The sequence below is a fragment of the Melospiza melodia genome, chromosome Z (genome assembly GCF_035770615.1).
Source record: "Melospiza melodia melodia isolate bMelMel2 chromosome Z, bMelMel2.pri, whole genome shotgun sequence".
In the NCBI taxonomy this organism is placed as follows: Eukaryota; Metazoa; Chordata; class Aves; order Passeriformes; family Passerellidae; genus Melospiza; species Melospiza melodia.
Genome location: NC_086226.1, coordinates 43,144,775 through 43,166,202, shown reverse-complemented (window position 1 = coordinate 43,166,202; position 21,428 = coordinate 43,144,775). Strand labels below are relative to the sequence as shown.

At 36.0% G+C, this 21,428-nt stretch overlaps 1 protein-coding gene across 6 annotated transcripts in view; it reads left to right on the top strand.

The window, feature by feature from the left end:
• Window positions 1-21,428, top strand: part of FCHO2 (FCH and mu domain containing endocytic adaptor 2) — an 86,313-nt gene that overhangs the window by 9,067 nt on the left and 55,818 nt on the right. For all 6 annotated transcript variants that reach the window (XM_063180067.1, XM_063180071.1, XM_063180066.1 and 3 more), the window contains exons 3-8: window positions 5,455-5,529; window positions 6,738-6,879; window positions 6,965-7,117; window positions 12,804-12,908; window positions 14,847-14,945; window positions 15,966-16,062. In XM_063180067.1, coding sequence (XP_063036137.1) covers window positions 5,455-5,529; window positions 6,738-6,879; window positions 6,965-7,117; window positions 12,804-12,908; window positions 14,847-14,945; window positions 15,966-16,062 — 671 coding nt within the window. The remainder of the gene's footprint in view (window positions 1-5,454; window positions 5,530-6,737; window positions 6,880-6,964; window positions 7,118-12,803; window positions 12,909-14,846; window positions 14,946-15,965; window positions 16,063-21,428) is intronic.

The window sequence follows — 21,428 nt, the reverse complement described above, 5'->3', positions numbered from 1 at the left end:
TACAGGAATATCTATACTTATTTCATTAGTTTAGAACTGAATAGGAATGCTTAAGCATCAGTTAATAATAAGCTTCTAATTTTTCAGGTTTCATTTTAAAGATGAGAATAACAATCCAGAAGTGTCATATTAGGTGTCTGGCAGTTTATTTAAATTAATCCAAATTTTTCATTTGGAAGAAAAAGGAAGAAAAATGATAAGTTAAAGTTGCAAAAATTATTAGGCTTACAAAGTTGTTACTATAGATTTGGAATTAGGTTATTAGCAACTTCTGGTATAAACTTTAAAAAATTATACTTTCAGAAGCTGAGACAGCTTTGTTAAAGAAAGAGGGTAATACATAGGGACAAGAAAATAATATGCAGAAAATAACACAAGTTCTTCTATATTGGATGAAAGAAGCAGGACTGAAATCTGAAAATATGACAGCTTTCAAAACAGGTGATCTAGTGCTGCATTTAGTTCTTTGTGAAAGAAGATTGCTGCATTGAACATAAGGATTTCCCTTCTGAACAAAATCACTTATATGCCTACTTTGGAATTTTGCCTTTCCTTAGTTACTGACACTAGATAACACATGGAAAATAGTTGCAAGGAATTGAATGAGGACGTGTTTCACTGCTGGCTTCTTGCAGTAGAAGCTATCAAACTGGAATTCTTCAAAATTTAAGTTTTGGCTTCAAATAGATCTCAGTTTAAAAAGTACTTTCAAATTTCCACAAAATATAACCACCACAGATACTCCATTGCACTAACATTAGTGTCATTTCAAAGTGAGTTGGAGAAAATGACAAAAAAAAACATTTCACTAAGTAGAAACGGGTGAGGTCCAGAGTCCAAAGGTGATGTCTCCTTTTGTAAAGACTGCACAACCAAGGAATCTTCTGTTTTTCAAGTCCCCAGTATCAGAGAATGAATTATGAGGCCACAAAGGGTTCTAGTGAAAACCTGAGTTCGAATAAGCAGAAGGATATCACACTGTTCACATTCAGTATAAATGCTTAATGCTTCACAAACTTGCACTTTTAATATTTGCTTTTTATCGTCTGAGTTCTTGAATCTTTCCTTTGATAGCTTCTTTAATTTTGTAATCATTCAGTTTTTATACCATCACATCATGGACCTAAGCTGTACCTTACCTGGAGACATTTAAGTTTATTGGTTTTACAACCTTTGTGTTTAGATTTACCCCCATATTTAGATGAGAAACCGTCTCACTCTCTCTGCTTCTTGTCTCCTGTATGTTGTATTTTTTGGGCATGCTCCATTTTATTCATATTGGTGCTAAGGTGAAAGTAAACGGGTAAAACGAGTAAAAACAGGTAAAAAATAACTTGTTACTGTATCTGACTTGGTTTCTTCGCTTTATAATACTGACATAAGTAAAATTTGACAGTTCTTCCAGCACAAAATCCCTAGTAAAAAGAATATGGCATTCTGGTTTTTTTCTATCTGTATAAAGCTTCTGCAAATTAAATTTTTAATTTCAATATTTTTGAAATTAAATAATTATTTTAAAATAACTTTTAAGTTTTGAGCCTTTGCAGTCAGTAAAGAAAATCTTTGAACCTTTTTCCGCATGTTAAAATGTTTCAGCTCAGGTTTCTGCCAATTATTTCTAGTGTGTTAAATAACATTTAAAGATTAATGACCCTGTATGAATACATGAGGATCCCCATGGGTACTTCATCCTCAGTGAGAGTTCAAGAAATGCTTTTTTGTGTGCATGGATCAGTATGTGCCAAAGAGAAATGCAGTCATCTTACAGCATCTTTTGTAAGATCTATGAAAAAAATTCAGTTCTCATTAACTCACTAAGATAGAATCTGAGTGCTATGTTGCAATTTACTTGACAGAGCTGCACTATTTTTCCTTAAGGGTAAGTTACCTATGTCAATGATGCAGATCAGCTGCACTAAATTCAGTCCTTTCTAGTGACTTGTTTCCATTGGGATATTAAACCTGCCTTGTGTATTCTTCAGCCCTGTTTTTCTGCTGCCTCTTGATAAGCCAGGCTGCAATTAACAAAAAGCAGTTGAGGAACAAATTGATACTTCTTTTCCATAAGGGATGCATGATCAATCACAGCCTAAGCTAGCAGTAGTTTGTGACGTATAGTTTAGATTCAAAGAAATAGAGAGACTTCAAATATTTGGTATCCTTTAATAAAAATATTTGAGAGTCCAAATGTGTGCAGTGAAGCCCTTTGCTGTTGTTATGAAGCTACTGTGGGATGTCATTCAATTTCCTGGGAAATAAAAATGGCTCAGTAGAACACATTTTTTCACATGGGCCAAATTCTTGGTCTCAAAAAGAAATTGGATTAGACAGTACTTGAGCAGTATTTTACAATGGTTCAGTTCTCTTGTCCATGATCTCTTTTGCATATTCGTTAATTGCAAAGAAGTTAAGAGATGATGCACACAGTTATCTGTTCTCCTCCTTCTGTAGATTATAGTCTGAATACTGTTTTACTGAATACAGTACTGTCTTCTGCTGGGAATATGTTAAGTGGATGGGCAACATGTATTAGGAGCCATCGAGATCTAGTGTTTTTATGCTTTGGCTTTTGTGTACCTGATTTCTGAGCTCTTCCCTATGAAAACTAAATTTACATGGATTTGAATTTCGAATCTGTTTTTCCATCCTTTTTACACAATTGGCTGTTTTCTGTCTTTTTTTTTCAGAAGTGGATACATAAGAGGGTGAAAACTGTTGAATAGGCAGAGACGGATCTGAGTTGGTGGTAATACTTTTAACAAATTGGAGTACTTACCCTTTCTAGGTAGAGCAGTCATCTAGTAAGCTGGGTTTGTTGGAGTCTCCAGACTAGTCAGAAAATATACTTTTTATGAAGTGATTTTGCATGGAAAGAAGAGATGGGTCACTATGTTTGGATGTACAGACTGCTTAGGGCACAAAAACGTGTGTGAAGCCCATCTCTGTTACTTGTGCTGTTCAAAACGGTGTTTTAGTTGTGTGTAGCCTAATTGGGGAAGAGTATTGTTTCCTTTTCTCCAGCCTTAGAAATGGTAATGAAAAAATGTGTAAGATATGGAATAACTTTTAAAATTATTGTAATCTTAACCGTTTCTTTAAAAAATATTTCAAAATTTCTGTTAAGAACATTCTGAGATTGTGAACTTATTTTGCTGAGAAAAACAAGCATTTGAAACATATTAATTTGTAATAATATTTCTATGCTGTATGTGCCATTCCTGCCTGATGTCCTAGAAGGACCAGTAGTTTTGTTCCTTGTCTGTGTTCGGTGACACAGTATTGTTACTGGTCATGTATTAAAAGAACCAAAAGCCAGTTGGATCTGTGGTTTAGAAGTTTGTCATCTGAAGGAGTGAGTTTTCTGCCAGGCAGTTTGCTTAATGTTGGTAAATCATGAATGCGACAGGTTATCTATCTGCTGAAAGGTTAGACACCCGTTCTGAAAATCATCAAGTCATAGAATGGTTTGGATTAGAAAGGATGTTCAACATGATCAAGTTCCAACCTCCCCTGTTGTGATCAGGGACATCTTTCACTAGACCAGATTGTCCAATGCCCCTTCAACCTGGCCTTGACTAAAGGCCATGCTTCACTTATAAAGCATGTAGAAATTTTTGTTTGTTAAAGAAGTCAAAATAAGAAGGTTGAGCTGCCTGCATAGTTGGTTTTTTTTTTTCTTTATATTTGTGGAAGATTTTGTAGGTGAACTGTCATGTGTTTGCATGCATTTAAAGTCTAAACTTTTTATATCTAAGAAATCACGCTGCTTTTCTAGGAGAGATGTAGGTACAGAAATGTATTGTTTTTTCTCCAGGAATCTTTCTAATGTTTTTCTGCAATAATTGCCTGTAAGCATCATAGAAAAAATCTTCTAGATCAGATGAAACTAACAATGCAGATGTTTCCATTTAACTTTTAAATGTCTGGCAGATCCCAGGCAAAGACACACATTCAAATGGGTGAAAATTAATTTACTAAGAAAATCATAGTCTGTTACCTGTACAACAGAGTGCTCTGCGAAGTCAGTTGATAGGACAAATGTACTAATTAGTCATCTTTCAGTTCTTAGTCTTTTTTACTGATGTGTGTTTAATACTCTGTAGTGAACTTCAGTTTTGTGGAGATAGTTCAGGGAAGTATGCTGTAAATTGGTTCAAAAAAGAGGCTTATGGATTTTGGTCAAAATTCTTGTGTTTAAACAGAAAAAATAAGTCACTGAGTTATAAAATCTGGAAAACTTGGGTAGACTATACAGATGATCAGTCAAAATATATTGTTCATCATGGCAATTAAAAAAAAAATCATTGTCTATGCTTGGTGCATGTGTGCTTGCTGTTATGGAGTGTGCAAGATTTCCAAGCCTTGGAAAGTTAACTTTTTCTTATCATCTAAAATATGATCATATGTGGAACAAGGATAAAGTGAATTGGCTTTCTTTTATGGTGAATAACTTTGCAGTAGATAATATTCAAAATTAAATTTATCTGTTGCATGTTGCAGTTTAATCACCTTCTCCAGATAGATTTCCAACTAACAAACTGGATAGTTATTTTGGAAGTTCAGTAAGTTTTAACACATGCTCCTCTCTTTCAGGTGAATACCCCTACTTTTGTTTTCATATTTTCACAAGACAATTCTTTTTGCTTGTAAACTGTTGTTGTGCAGGAGAAAAGAAAGCTTCTGTCTCAGGTTATAGTCATGGTATCACTTGAGAGAGGGATGAATTTTTCATCTGCCTTTTTTTCTTCTCTTGTGTTCTGTGTAAACGTATTACACAGCTCAAAGAAATTGCTCCAAGTTTTTCAAGAAAAAACAATTACAGTATTTACTCATATCTAGGATGCTTCCTAATCTAAGTTGACACTATATAGTAAATATTGTTTAAGGTGAAAAATTAAAATACTCTGTATTTTTAATAAAAGGAGGGTGAGGAAGATTAGTAGGGAAGGACTTGCAGGGAGTCACTGCTGTAATAGATGATTCCGTGCCAATTGCCCTGCCGAGGCTCTGAGGAGGGAATCTGTGCCAACCCTTGGATTTCGCCTCTCTAAAAGACAAGGGAAATTGTGTGTTCAAGTAAAAGAAAATATTAGAACACTTTGTGTAGTTTCTAAACTCAGATAATACTGTGTGAAGAACCTAAAGGAAAGAACAGCCTACCCCCAACAATAAGACTAAACAAGACCTCGTTTTATGTGATTGTTCTGTAGATATTTTTGGTTTCTGCATTTGACTTGTTCTTCTCCCTATAATGTTTTGTCACAGGGTTCTTAGATTATTTTTTAAAATATACTAATGTATATTTTAAAATGTATGTACAGCTTTTGAGAGATCATGTAAATGGAATAATTTTTAGCTCATGTAAAAAGTCTTCTGTATTTAACCTTTAGAACACGTATTCAGTCTTCTTACCTTCAAATTTTTCATTGTACTTTTGATGGCTTTTTTTGGCAGGGCAACAATAGAGGAGACATATTCAAGGTCGATGACAAAACTAGCCAAATCAGCAAGCAATTACACACAACTTGGGTAAGTAAGTGTACATAAGAGAGAAATAAGTCACTGTATACATGGTAAGAATCAAGTCTGATTCTGAATATTTTATTGATGATGTTGAAGGTTAGTGTAACTTTACCTTTAAAAATGGTTGTTAGGTCTTTAGTAGCCATGCAAAAATTCCTGCAGACAAAGACAGCACAGTTCTTTGAACTGAAGAAAAAAACCAAAGCCTAAATACAGATAAACTGTCTTCTGTGTTTAAAGCAGGGTTCTTTTCAGACATAGTTACTTCTATTATGTCCTCTCAAGCCTATGGAAATTATTTTGAAGAGAGAACATATGGCCTGCAAATATGGCAGTGAATTTATTTATTTCTTTTATTTCTGGTTTTTGGGGTGTTACCTGTTCTCAGAGATGTTCAGAATGAAATTTTTCCATAGATTTATTCCACAGTTAAATGGAAGTTTTATACTCCTGGTATGTTTTTAAAAACTAGAATGATTAATGGATACTTTTCCATTAGATAGATTAGGCCAATGAAAACTCAGACTTCTGAGAAAAACTAGATTTTTTTTTATAGTAATGTAATCTAGAAATGTGGGGAGCTTTCATCAGTGAATAATTTGGTAATAGTTGTTTTTGCTCTTTAAATTAACAGGCAGATACAGAACCTTTGAACATAAGAGCTTTAAAGCCTATGGTTAGTATTGATTTTTAGCAGCACTAACCAGAATAGCAAGGCAGAAGTATGTCTTTGGAACGCTTGGAGAAAGTCTGTTCAGCACAGAAATCTGAATCTGAGAAATGATCCCACCTCTTTGTTCATATTCGTTAATCAGTAAATCCTTTTAGGTGGCAGACCATCCAATATTTTTTCTCCGTCTTGTGGCTGCAATGATATGAGACAACTAGAGATGTCACTAGCCAGGGAATTCTTGATTTGTTCACACTGATCAAGTATACACATAATAGTATTTACTACATGTTAAATTATTTTAAGCTGTTCTTGCACTGTCTTGATGCTTGGCATTGTTGTGTGCTCATCATAGTGTTAAATGAAATTTGTGGTGTTTTACTTATTATAGCCAATACAAGTAAAACACTGGAAGTTTTGTTTATTCAATTTTAGGAGGAGAAGTGAACTGTAAACTTACTGATTATTCTGTAGCACTAATAAAAAAAATTGCCAACTGAAAGAAAAAAACCAAAACAGATTAACATTATTTTCCTCAATCCAGGACATTTGCACCAGTTTGGGATGTTTTCAAAATCTCAACAGAAAAACTAGCAAGTTGTCATTTGGATCTTGTGCGGAGATTGCAAGAGCTAATAAAAGAAGTTCACAAGTATGGAGATGAACAGATCAAAGCTTACAAAAAGGTTATTAATTCTTTTTCTTATGTATGCCAAATGACTTGTAAACATTAAAATGGTTTGGTTTTGACAACCATATGATATTTGGCAGACTAAAGAAGATGTTTCAGGAACTTTGGAAGCAGTGCAAAATATTCAAAGTATCACTCAGGCCTTGCAGAAATCAAAAGAAAACTACAATGCAAAGTGTGTGGAACAAGAACGCTTGAAAAAGGAAGGAGCAACACAGAGAGAAATTGAAAAGGTAGCTGTCACATCTTTCTTTAATTGTGCTATGTTATAATCACTGCTTTTAATGAAGGAGTGGGACCACCATTGGGCTAAGAAACAACTTATTGCTCAGATAAACATCAGTCTCAGATGTCATGAGGTTTTAAAGGAGCAAGCTGTTTGCCAAAGCTCAAAGTAGTCACAAGTTCTTTGTTACAAGACAATATATAACTTTCTAAACCAATGGACAGTCGCCACAAGGTTTATTTTGCTTTTCTAACCTGTCACCTTTACTCACTTCTACTGCACTGCAGATAGTTTTACCCAGGGGAGTATTATGACACATATACACATATACTTCCATTATAACTTTTAAACTCTTAACTTACTCTATTACATTACTCTCCTTCAGACCCTTCACCATCTTACCCAATGCAGTTTCTTACTTAAGGTCTATTCTTACAACTATAGAGACATAGGTTCATGACTTTTCTACTTAATGTCTATGTACTTTATTTTTACATTAATCCAAGCTCCTTCCAAGGCTGCTGATCAAACTCCCCTGTATCTGTGGAAGTTTCTATCTTTCCATTTCCCACAGTGCTACTAACTGTCATACATGTTCACCTTGTATTAGTAAGTGGAATGTTCAGAAAGGATTAAACATAGTTGAAAGTTGTGACTACTTGGCAATATGCATGATATTGTGAATATCTAGATATGTATTGTTTACACTTACTTCCTTGTCTGTTCTTACTATACTGTAGTTCTAATTTTTCACTTTATAAATACCTGCATCAAATGATAGTTTTGTGTAGTGTCTTTAACAGAAACTGTGCCAAATTGTTTTAAAATCTATTGCATTTTTGAATATATTTTCTTATGTAAATGCTCAATGCCCTTGAGTAACAGAACTCAGGAATAATTGTGTTATCCCTGCAAAGAGATAAAGTAGCTGCGTACATGAGTATTTGAAGTCTGTTCAGTAAAGAAAATGTTATCAGCGCTTTCACTGCTGTTTTAAAAGGTTCCAATCCCATGGACCAGAGACTGAAGGGATCTTCACGATGAGTCAATACAATTAGTATCTTGAGGTGTATTTAGTACTGTCCTTGGGTTATAATGGGGGATTGATCCATTCACAGAATCACTCAATGTCTAGGGTTGACAGGGACCTCTGAAAGTCATCCTCTCTATTCCTCATGCTCAGGCAGGGCCATCTAAAGCCAGTTACTCATGACCTTGTCTAGACAGCTTTCTAGTGTCTTCAAGGATGGAGATCCCATGGTGTCTCTGGGCAACCTGTGCCAGGGCTCAATCACCTTCACAGGAAAAAGGTGTTCCCTGCTGTTTTCAGAGGGAGGAAACCTTTTGTGTTTTCAGTGGTGCTCAGTGATGAAACCATTGTCTCTAGTTTGATCACTGAGCACCACTGAAAAAAGCCTGACTTTGTCTTCTATGTAGTCTCCCTTCAGGCATTTGTATCTCTTGGTAAGATTTGCCCTCAGGCTTCCCTGCCTCAGGCTGAACAGTTCGAGCAGTCTCAGCTTTTTCTTATGGGTCAGATGCTTCAGTCCCTTCATCATCTTCATGCCGCTTCACCAGACTCTCTTCAGTATGTCTGTCTCACTTACAATGAAAATTCCGGAACTAGACACTACTCCAGGGGGGGCCTCCCCAGTGCTGAGTAGAAGAGAAAGATGCCCTTCCTTGACCTGCTGAGAAAATAGTAACTTTTTCCTATTTTCAGGAGTCTAACTAGTAGAGGAAAGAAGTCACCTTTCCTTGCCTCTAGTTACAACTTCTCGTATTAAATCACAAATTCTCTGCCTATTGCTGTTTCAATTAACTGGTCTGCGTGGGACTTTGTTCTTGATAGAATGGTGTTTTTAGTCCTGCTATCTTGATGGAGAAGATAGCATTGGTTCTTATCTTTTCACTGATGACAAAAGTTATTTTGTTGACTGTTTCAGTTGTTTTATCTTGGTATAAATCTAGCTTGTTTCCCCCAGCTTCTGTCTCAAATGGGAGTTCATGCTGGATTCTAGACATGAATCAGATGTGTGTTGGCAGATGTTTTCCTGCTAGTCTGTTCAAAGTATAATTTTTCTAAATTCTTATAAATAGGGTTTCAGTAGGAAAGGTTGACTTGAGGGAAGGCTTTTTAAGATGTAGCATTATCCTTCATTTGGAAACAAAAAAATATTCAACGTGACAGATGTCTGCATGAGAAGGGGGAAAGAGGAAGCACTTTAGGAGGAGGGTAATTTTTTTACTGTTTTATGCATCTTCCTTAGATACAATTATGTCATTGAATAGTACTTGAATGCAAGTACTTAAAATATGTTTCTAGTGGGAGTAGGTAACTGACATTGTCACATTCTCTTCTGTCATGCCTCTATTCAAATTTACACTTGCAGTTTTGTAAACAGAGTGACCAAAAATGTGTTAATTATTAGACAAGCTGGCAGCCCATGGCTTGGACGGGAGCACTCTTTGCTGGGTTCAGAACTGGCTGCACGGCTGGGCCCAGAGAGTGGTGGTGAATGGTGCTGCATCCAGCTGGCAACCAGTCCAGTGGTGTCCCTCAGGGGTCTGTGCTGGGCCAGTTCTGTTTAATATTTTTATTGATGACATGGATGAGGGTTTAGAGTCTTTCATTAGCAAATTTGCAGATGACCCTAAGCTGAGAGCGTGTATCAATCTGTTAGAGGGACGGAGGGCTTTGCAGAGGGACTTGGAACAGTTGCATGGATGGGCAGAATCTAATGGGATGAGATTTAGTAAGTCCAAGTGCTGAGTCCTGCACTTTGGCCACAGTAACCCCCTGCAACGTTAGAGACTAGGGGCGGTGTGGCTGGACAGTGTTCAGGTGGAAAAGGACCTGGGGGTGCTGGTTGACAGTCGGCTGAACATGAGCCAGCAGTGTGCCCTGGGGGCCAAGAAGGCCAAAGGCATCCTGGCCTGTGTCAGGAACAGTGTGGCCAGCAGGAGCAGGGAGGTCATTCTCCCCTGTACTCAGCACTGGTGAGGCCACACCTCGAGTGCTGTGTCCAGCTCTGGGCCCTCAGTTTGGGAAGGACCTTGAGACGCTTGAGCGCATCCAGAGGAGGCAGCGAGGCTGGAGAGGGGCTGGGAACACAAACCCTGTGAGGAACGGCTGAGGGAGCTGGGGGTGTTTAGCCTGGAGAAAAGGAGACTCAGAGGTCTCTTCAGAGGTCTCTTATCACCCTCTTCAATTTCCTGAAGGGCGGCTGTGGTGAGCTGGGGGTCGGTCTCTTTCTCCGGGCAACAGCAGACAGAACAAGAGGACACAGTCTCAAGCTGCACCAAGGGAGATACAGGCTAGAATTAAGGAGAAAGTTTTTCACAGAAAGAGTGGTCAAATACTGGAATCATCTACCCAGGGAGGTGGTAGAGTCACCATCCCTCGATGTGTTTAAAAAAAAGACTGGATGTGGCACTTGGTGCCATGAGCTAGTTGAGGTGTTAGAACATGGGTTGGACTCGATGATCTTAAAGGTCTCTTCCAGCCTAGAAATTCTGTGACTCTGTAATTTATTCTTCCTTTCGTAGAAAATAGATGTATTACTTTCAGTGCAACATGATAACTATTTGCGTGCAAAATCACAGATTCACTGCTTTCTCAGAAAACAAGGGATCTGCACCAGTATACTAAGAGTTTATCACAAAGTGAAATATTTGGAGAGATACTTTGTTGAAGAATCTAAGGGAGTATCTGAGACCTTGCAAGTCTCATTGCAGCTGGAAGTTAATACTGACTTGCATAATAATTTCCTGTTTTTCTCTGACATGTAAACTTCTCTATTTTTAGTGACTTAACAAAAAATCAGTTGACTGATCCTTATTCTTTCACATACTGTAAATCTGGTCACATACTGTAAGTACAGTTCTAGCAATTGCTGTACCTGAGAATAGTCATATCCTATTTTCAGAAGAGATTACTAGTTAATCATACAGTGTCCATGTGTTTTGTCATTTTTTCTGTCCTTCTGAGTACTTAGTTTTTTAATTGCTCTTCAACATGTAATACTGGCATTCTGCTCAACATTAAACATGATGGGAAATGGAGAATGTTCTTGTTTTGCCAAACTCCATTCCACACAGAGTTCAATTAAAAATACTTTACCAAATAAAACCTCCCATTTTTACATCTTTTAGCTTGACATTACTTTCCTTTTTAGTGATTAAATTTGGAATCAACTTCAAAGCAGTCATACTTTTAAAAGCAAGATTTCAGGGAGCATGTTGTATTTTCAGCATAGTAAATGGCAGTTGAGAAATATGATAGCACTCTGTGCTTCTCAGTGATTTTCCTCTGTAAATGTTTATGAGTGAGAATCATGAAGTAAAATTCAGGATAATAAACTGATAGGTTTGATACAACTTTTCTGAATAATCCATATTTTTATTATTTTAAGTATTTTCACATTCTGTTATGCTGAGTTTAGAAGAGTTTGTTACTAAGGTATGATTAGGCTTTCTTTGTAACTGGACAACTACTTTTGATTTCTATTCCTTTGAAGTGCTAATGGTATACTGTTACTCATGATTATCAATTATTTTTCTCTTGGAAATTGCAGAATCTCTTTCTCTTGCCAGCGGGCATCTTTCTATTAACTCATTTGAAATTATAGATAGCAATCAGCTTTACAAATCATTGTGAATAAAAAATAGTTTCTGTTAGGCAGATGAAACTGATTTGCAAGGGGGAGGGGGGCTATAACCAGAACAAATAGAAAATATACAATTCTCTTTACTGATCTTATTAACAATTCAGGAATACTTTTGTGTTACAAATTTCTGAGAGATAGTAAGCATGTTGAATAAAGAAGCTTGGAAGGAAAATGGTGCTCAAGATGATTTTCATTGACATTTAATTTGGAAATGTATTATCAATGGTTTGAAAGACTTCATCTCATGCATCATGCTGTAAACTTTGAAAATAACTTCTTCTCTACCACAATCAGTCACTTCATTTAGTTTTGTTCTCCATGTAATACTGAGATTTTCCTGTATTTTGTTTTATGTTCTACTTAACTCCCAGAAAGTTCATTTTGGTTTATTAGCAACAAATAATGAAAAGTATAAATCTCCAAAGTACTATTAATAATAATACTGACCTGCCTAAATATGATCTTCACTATACTCTGCACTAGCTTCACTTTCAAATATCTGTTAATTCATTGATGTAACTCCCATATACTTCTGAGTTTCTTTCTTCATTTCTAAGAGAACCTCAGCATCATGGGGTTTTGCCATTGATCCTTTCAGAATTGCACTTGTAACTGTTTGCTCTATATTCTAACCCTTCTTTTTTTCTTATTTTGCTGTTGCAAATATAACTTTGTTGTTCCCATTTGACAAGAGCTAATGAGTTGTCTTCAGCAATAAAAATTTGATATCAAAGTTAGTATTGTTATAAATATTTTAATAAAATTTTCATTGCTTATAAGGGCAAGTGATTTAGTTGACTTAATTTGTTACACTTGTATGTGATTTATATATAGTAAACTCCCCAGTTGCTCTTATCTGAGATGTTTGGTGTTGAAATTTTGTTATGACGCGTCTCTGTTTTGGTGCCTGGTGCCTCTGTTTCATGCCCCTGATAATTTTTAGAGATCATCCTGGGCTGTCTTTTAATATTAACTTTAAAAACCTGTATATGACATTTGTCTCATTTTTGTATTGATCTATAGGCAGCAGTTAAATCTAAAAAAGCAACAGATACCTATAAACTGTATGTGGAGAAGTATGCTGCATTTAAATCTGATTTTGAACTGAAAATGACAGAAACAGCACAGGTAAGTGTTGAATTAACTTTTGAAGTTGGTTAATGTATTCTATTTAATTTCTAGAGCAATCTGAAATTAAAGATTTAAAAAACTAGTCCCTTTGGAAATTTATTTGCTTGAACAGCAGACACTGACTATGTATGTTGTGATAGCACTGTCCTTCCATGACACTGTGCTGGCACTCTAGAAGGTGTTTTGAAGAAATTTTTGGCAGAAAGCAAAATGAACTTCTGCAAGTATTGTATGTGCATTGTGTTTATGTGGAAAAACGTCTGAATTGCTGGGTACCCTGGACTCATTGACAGGAATTTTAATATTGGGATCCATTGTGGATTTTCATTATTATTCCACTGAAACACTAAAGTTAGAGTTTGTTAAAATGCCTACCCAGGATTTACCTGAGGTTATGAAAAGCCATTACAGCTGTTCAAGTTTCTGGGTTTTTTTAAAAGACTATATTCTAGAAGATTTCAGGTGCTTTGTATCAATGCATATGCCATTTCTTGCTACATTTTAAACCACATTTGCCTAAGTGTCCTTAGCTCCTTAACTATAGCTCTCCTTTTACTTAAAATTGAAAGTAATTTTCACCTAATGTTATTATGGACACTTGTAAACTTTCCACATTTGTCCATATTGGAAATAAAATTGTCATTCTGCCAATTAAAGATATATGCCTGGAATTCCCTTTAAGTATAATGGTGTAGCTGCGTTCACAGTTTGGTTGCACAATGGCTACTTTAAAGATGATGTGATAGGAAAAATTACACCCATGAATATATGGAAGCCCACTTCTGTGTGAAGCACATCCTGTATCGTCTTAATTCAGCATACATTTCATTTGAAAAGATGCTGATTAATTCTCAAAACTAAATCAGTGAGAAGTGTGAGTATTTTAATTTCTTTCAGTGCAAAATCTTTCTTTCAGTTGGTTTAGGTTAAATCTGTCTTACAATGTCCAGTAAAAGTAAAATCATAGAGTAGGCTACAGAGGATGTCTGTGTCTTCTGTAATTAAGATGAAGGCTGCTGAAGAAAAAGAAAATAATTTTAATCTCCCTAAGTGATGACTACAGAGGTACATAAGTATGGCAGAAGATTGAGGGTCTAAGAAGCTAGAGATATGTGTCTTGTATGCAGGGAGTCATAGTTTGTGAATCAGAGTAGCAGCATGTTGAAGATGGGGATCTTCACAGAACCCTGTGCTAATTGGAGACAGGATTAAGTGGTGCACCGAAGTTTGGACACACTTGAAAGGGTAGTTACAGAAATAGGCAGAGAACTAGGGAAGAGCAGAAGTAAACAAAGATTTCAAGACTGTTATGGTTGACTGTTGGAGAGGATGAGAACATTTTTAGTTCTGATTTTTGGCCCGGAAGAGGCCATTGAAAACTTTGGAAGTGATTTTAAAATGGCTGTCAGCTGACAGCCTGGGTAAAAAGGAACAAACTGTAAAAATTATGCATGATGAGTTTAAAGATCAAACAAATCATATTTAAAGAACATAGATTTAACTAGAGAAAGAGTGTGTATGTTTACAGTTGTTCTAAAAAGGAAGTGCAAAATAGATCCAGACGTAAGATTTCTTGGTTTAGGTGAAAAAACAAGACTCTTCAGTTATGGAGAAAAGAGGAAACTTGAACACCTTCTAAACATCTTTTGGTAGAAATAGATCAGATTTTTTTGAAGGGCTAGATGAAAGTTCACACAGTAAGTAAAAATGTTCAGTAATAATTCTGAAATGATCGCTTGCTTTCTAAAGTGCATTATTTCATAACTGAATTCTGCACCTTACTTTCCTAAATGTGACTATTAGGTTTAAGATGTGGAGGAAAAAAAGGGCTTATTTGTTATTTTTTTCATTTTAGTGTATTTAATTATTGAAATTTAAGATTTATTGTTTCAGGAAATATTTTCATTATTATTAATTGCTTATATTTGTTTGCAGAAATTTCAAGACATCGAAGAAATGCACCTTCTTCGAATGAAAGAGATTATACAGTCATTGTCAAATACCATAAAAGAAATTCATTTACAAATAGGAGAGGTATTTTTATACTATATTTGGATCATGCTTTGTTTTTCCTTAATTGTTAAATGGAATATTTCTTATTTTGTGAAATTCAACATAAGGTCAAATTTCCATGGCTTCCTGTTGCATTTTTAAGTTCAGGACCACAAAGTTTACCAAATAAGACTGGATAAATTTTGTCATCAAGAAAAAAAATATTAGAACAATTTGAAGAATTTAAAAGTTGAAGAATTTTTAGTTTATTTCTAAATTCTGCTTCCTGGATATTAATTTAGCATTCATTTCACACAGATTGAGGATACTGCTTTTTAAATTAGAACCAGAGATTATATCAGTCTGGGAAGTTTCCAAGTATGTTATACTCTTGGATTTTATGAGCAAAAGATACTTAGTAACAGAAGCTTTTATAATATCTTTTGTTTTGATGGAAGTTGAATTAATTAATAATCTTTATAAGCAGTCCTTTTTTATTTTTTTGAAGTGTCACTTTATTTGCTTACACTTTAGTATTGAGGTTCTCTGCTAATAAATGATCATCACAAGGGTGATGCTGTTTATTTCTAAAGTATATACACATCCTTCCTTGTTGAAAAAACCTATTAACAGCATGTTGTTAGAGCAAAACAACGTGTTGCTAGACCAGAAGTATTACAAGAGTAAGGCTTTTTACTCAAGCAGGTGGGAGTTGTGATAATACATTAATAACAGTTCACGCCCTAAACTGGTGCTGGCTGAAAAAACTGCCTGTCTTCCCGACATTATAGTGGGATATGTTGCCAACAAATGTAGAAAAATATATATACACAAGTTTTTTAACATGGAAGAAATAGAAGTAAAAGCTAGATCTGTCATTTCATTTTTTGTGTATAGTGTACCCACACTTGCTAATACTACAGAAAGGAGTAGTTTTTCCTAGATAAATTATCTTTTGATTTTTCTAAGTCCTAATTTTTCTAACGTGTTTTAGGGGAAGAATTATGAATTTTAACTACTACAAAAGCTACTTCTTAAAGTTAATAACTTTTTTTTTTGAAGGTGCATGAAGAGTTTATTAATAACATGACAAATACAACAGTTGAGAGTTTAATACAGAAATTTGCTGAGTCAAAAGGAACTGGCAAGGAAAGACCTGGTAAGAAATTAAAACTCACAGAATAGGAAATGTTAGCTTTAAAACTGGAAATTTCCTTTCCTAATGAAATGTCAAACCTGTATTTGTTAATATGCTGTATTTTTAACATATGTTCAAATTCTTAGTATTCATTATTAACTTTGATATGAAATGGTTTGTGGAAATTGGTAATGCAGAATTCATTATGTGCATGTAGTATTTGTGTTCATGATGCTTGGTAGTTTATTGGTCTGTGCAACTAAACTGTGCAGTTTCCTGGAACATCAGGGAAATTTGTCAAGAAGCTGTAGTTCCTTATACAAACTATGTGTTTCTTGTACAAACTGTGAAATCTGCATAAATTGTATTTCAGGACTTTGTTGAATATAAATGTATTAAGAGCAGATGTCTATAAAGCTGCTTATTCAACTCTTGGAACGGTTGCATAAATTTGTTCAGCTTACCAAATTATCATTTTAATAGATACACAATATCTATTTTTTTATAAAATGTATTTTAATATACAATAATGTGTATTGCTTCTTTAGTAAGAAGCAAATTGAATAGTACTTTCTGAAGCTACTGTTGATTGGGTGTGGTAAGACTTTCCTGGACCTGCATAAAAAGTTGTTCTCACAGTACTGCCTATATAGTGTCACTTTAATATTGGCATGAATATACAGTCACTAGATGTGTAAACAAGGAATTAGTAGTACTGTTTCCTTCAGTGCTGAGAGTCCTCACAAGCATCTCTGTCTTCTAATAGAGGCGCACAAAGATGTTTTTTTTCCTAGAGCAAGAATGTACATACCAGAGTAGGTAATGAAAATTTATAATGAATTGTGAAATATTATTAGGTGTCTTGCAATGTGTGTGGGAGGTGTTTAAAACATAACAGTGTTTCATATTCTTTCTGTGATCCTGTAATGCTGATATCCAAGTGGGCTGAGGTAAGATTACATATGGAATGATTTTTGGAAGTTTCCTGTGTATGTATCAATTTCTCAGTAAAGCTTAAAAAAGAAAATGTGTGAACTTTAGGGTATCAAGTTCAGTTGGTCTGAAACAGGACAAAGACATGTTACAATTTGGTGTTCAGACCTCTTGGATTAGCTGTTGCCAAGATGTCATGGGAGGGATCTCCATCTTGCATTTAAGGTTCTGACTGCCTGGGTTACAAAGACCCTTGCTAATTTGTCCTAGAACATTGCACACTTCAAGTCATGCTATCCAGCATGGGTTTTGCCAGACAACATTGTAATTTTTAGAGAAATAACACTTCACCATTTAATTTAATGGAAAAATTGCACACATTTATTCTTGCTGCTTTACAGTTCTTCAGATCCCATCTGTGCTCTCTGAGGACGAATAAAAACTTCTCCAAATATATTCTAAGAATGTTAAGCCAAGTATTTTAAGAAACAATAGCACATTTAGTATGTAAATATATGCACCTTCAATTTTCTATTAAATTATTTTATTGATACAAGCTTTGTCAAGCAGTCATAGTGCAGGGAGAAAGCATAGTCAAATTCAGCAGCAAAAAATATAAATTCACAAGAAGTTTTGGAGTGTTCAAGAGTAACAGAACAGGCTTCTAATGATGTTAATTATGCTTATTGCTTCTCATATATTTGTTTTATAAACTTAGAATCATAAAACTTTTATAATTCCAAAGATTTGGAAGGCAAAGTGAGGTGTCAGTCTTCTGAGAATGAAAAGGACACAACCACTCTTAAGGACTACTTTTTCTTGATTATACTCCCACTTTTTTGCATCTGAGAACAGTTCACAGTGAAAAGATAATTCATGGAACAAATGCTGAAAAGTCTGTGGGATGTATTTATTAATTAGGTTGAAGAAGGAGATGGCTCCTCAGAAAAACTAAATATTCAATGTAAAAAGTGATACTGACTTGGCTTACAAAACAAATGCAGAAAAACTGCATTTGTTGTTTGTCACTGTTGGTTTTAACTGTCACTGTAGGTTGTAACTTAAATATGTTTAAAAGCAATATTTTCAAATTCCCCAGGACTATGTAAGCATTTTTTCATCATTTTCATATTATTTGTGGATTATTATGATAAGTGAGATGGTGGATACTTTCAGATAAAATAAACTAAAAAGGCCGTGCATAACAAAGGTTTTTAGTTTATTTCAGTATATTCTAGCTGTTTGTAGTTATTCACAGCAGAGTTCACTTGCTTTTATTTATATCTGTAAAAATAAGAATGAATCAGAAGTGAAGAACTGATGAGAATTACAAACCATTTACAGTAAAGTTAACTGCATATCTGAAATGTATCTGTACAGTGATGTCCGTTTTACCAGATTGTATGGGCTCCCTCTGGTGGCTAATTTCTGTCACCTGGAGTCAGAATGTAGATGGATATGTAGAATTCAAGTCTGTCTTGTCCAAATAACAGGTTTTCTTTCAAACAGTAATGCTTTGTGAGAGTTTAATTCACTCAGGAACTTCTTTACAATGGCTCTTTTTGCACTGCTACTTAAATAACTTATCTAGTCAGCTTTTTAACCTGCTTCTCACTGAATTTGCTTTAATTTTTTCTTTATCAATTCAGTTTAGAATTAGAGTTTTTAGTAATACAGCATTTGGAGAAGTAATAATTTTTGTTTTCTGATTTCCATTCAGTGAAAAAAAACCAAAAGACCAAACCACTTAGATCCAGTTGTGAATCTTTAGTTCTAACTGAAAAGAAGGTTAGTGTAAAACATCAAAAAACAAAGCTGTCAGGACCAGTAAGACTTTAGATGAGAATTTAATGTGTTCCCTGAACTGCCTCTAACACCCCGAGGAGCCAGGATGAGGTCAAAGAATGGGCCCATGTGAACCTCATGAGGTTTAACATGACCAAGTGCAAGGTGCTGCCCGTGGGTCAGAGCAGGCCTGGTACCAGCACAGGCTGGGCATGAACAGATCCCAGCAGCCCTGCCCAGAAGGAATTGGGGGTGCTGGTGGCTGAGAGGCTGGACATGCCCCAGCCACGGGCACTGCCAGCCCAGAGAGCCACACGTGTCCTGGGCTGCATCCAGAGCAGGGTGGGCAGCAGGGCAGGGAGGGGATTCTGCCCCTCTGCTCTGCTCTGCTCTGCTGAGACCCCACCTGCAGGGCTGCATCAGCTCTGGGCTCCCAGCACAGCAAGGACAGGGAGATGTTGGGGTGGTCAGAAGAGAGAATGATACAGAGTAGAGATCCATTCTGAATGGACAAGACACCAAGTTTATTAAAACACCTCTCGTATGAGGACAGGCTGAGGGAGTTGAGGCTGTACCGCCTGGAGAACAGTACACTCCAGCAATAATAGCTGATTGTGGCCTTCCAGTACTTAAAATAGGCTTATGGGAAAGATGGGGATAAGAAATTAGAGCCTGTAGTGGTATGGCAAGGAGTAATATTTTTAAACTAAAAGAGAGTCAATTCAGACTAGATATAATTAAGGTGTTTTTTATCATGAAGGTGGTAAAACACTGGAACAGGTTGCTCAAAGTAGTAATTTTTCCATCCATGGAACCATTCATCTTCATGTTTGACAGGACTCTGAGCAGCCTGATCTTGTCAAAGATGTCTCTGCTTATTGCAGGGGGGATTGGAAAAGATGACCTGTAAAGATCCCTTCCAACCCAAAATATTCTAGGATTCTATGATGTTCCTGGTGTTAGGTTTAATACCAGATTTGATACCATGAGTTGGAAGATACTTTAGTCACTCATATGGTTCTGCAGTGTTCATCAAAACTTATCTGTGACTGTGGTCACAGGGATTTTCAGGTGAAAGGAGAGACAAGAATGTTGACTCTATGGTCAGAAGGCTTGATTTATTATTTTATGATATATATATTACATTATAGCTATACTAAAAAGAAAAGGAAGGGAAAAAGTTTCTTGAGAAGCTAGCTAAGCTAAGAATAGAAAAGAAAAGAATGAAAACAAAAGGCAGCTCTCTTGGACTCTGTCTGAGATAGCTCTGTCTTGATTGGCCATTAATTATAAACATCTAAGAAGGACCAATCACAGGTGGACCTGTTGCATTCCACAGCAGCAGATAATACTTGTTTACATTCTGTCTCTGAGGCTTCTTAGCTTCTCAGAAGGAAAAATCCTAAAGAAAGGATTTTTAGTGAAAAGTTGTCTGTGGCACTTAACCACTTGTGATTGATTGGTTTCCTGCTTGTTGTAGTCTGTTGCTTCATATTCCTTGGAAATCTAATTTATTGTATGGCAGAAGATATCTGCTTTTCTTCCAAAATATATTTAAAGCAATAATAGAAGTGTTACCAGAGTAATCTTCTTTCAGATTAATGAGATACCAATGAGCTCTAGCTCTAGATACCTAATCTATTAATCTGTTAAAAAATTGGTTTGTTCTAATGTGCAGTGTTGGTGCGCAAGACATAGAAGCTGCTAAGAAGTTTAAGCTCATATTCTTTTTAGATTTTATATCTGAAATTTTCCGATTAATATCAAATGTCTTTTCAGAGGTTAGTGAATGCCTATATATCTGTAGTTGATAATGAGTAATTTTAAATTTTAGTTACTGAATTACCATGTCCACTTCTCGTCTATGGGGAACTAGATCTGTGTGTTTGTTCTTGTATTAGTTTTTGCCCACTACATGGTTCACTTAGAAGGTTTCATCCAGCCCAGCCTTGAATACTTTCAGAGATGAGGGATCCACAGCCTCTCTGGGCAACCACTACCTGTACCCTCACCGTAAAGAATTTCAGCACCCTCACAGTGAAGATTTTCATTCTAGTATTTAATCTAAACCTGTCCTTCTGCATGTTAAGGTCATTCCCTCCTTCCTATCACTACATGCCTTTGTGAAAAGGCCCTTTCCACATTTCGTGTAGGCCCACTGTAAGTACTGGAAGGTACTCTAAAGATACAATTGACTTTTTGGGTTGTGAGTGCCTCTGGCTGGGTCACAGTAGGCTGCTTGTCCACAAAAACCACCACATCTTTTTTTCACAAGGCTGCTCTCAACCCATTCTCTGCCCAGCGTGTATTGGTGCTTGGGATTGCTCTGACCCAGAATCCTGCTGTTGGCCTTTTTGAATTTCCAGAGGTTTGCTCACGCCCACGTTTTGGGCCTGTTCTAGGTCTCTCTGGATGGCATTCCTTCTCTTTAGTGGGTCCACCATGCCACATAGCTTAGTGTCACTGGCAAACTTGCTATAGGTGCTCTCAACTGTCCATATCACTGACACAGATGTTAAACAGTACCAATCCCAATACTATCCCCTGGGGAACACCACTTGTCACCGCTTTCCACTTGGACATGGAGTTTTTGATCGCAACTCTTAGAGTGCAACCATCCAGCCAATTCCTTATTCACCAAGTGGTCCGTCTGTCAGTTATGTTTCTCT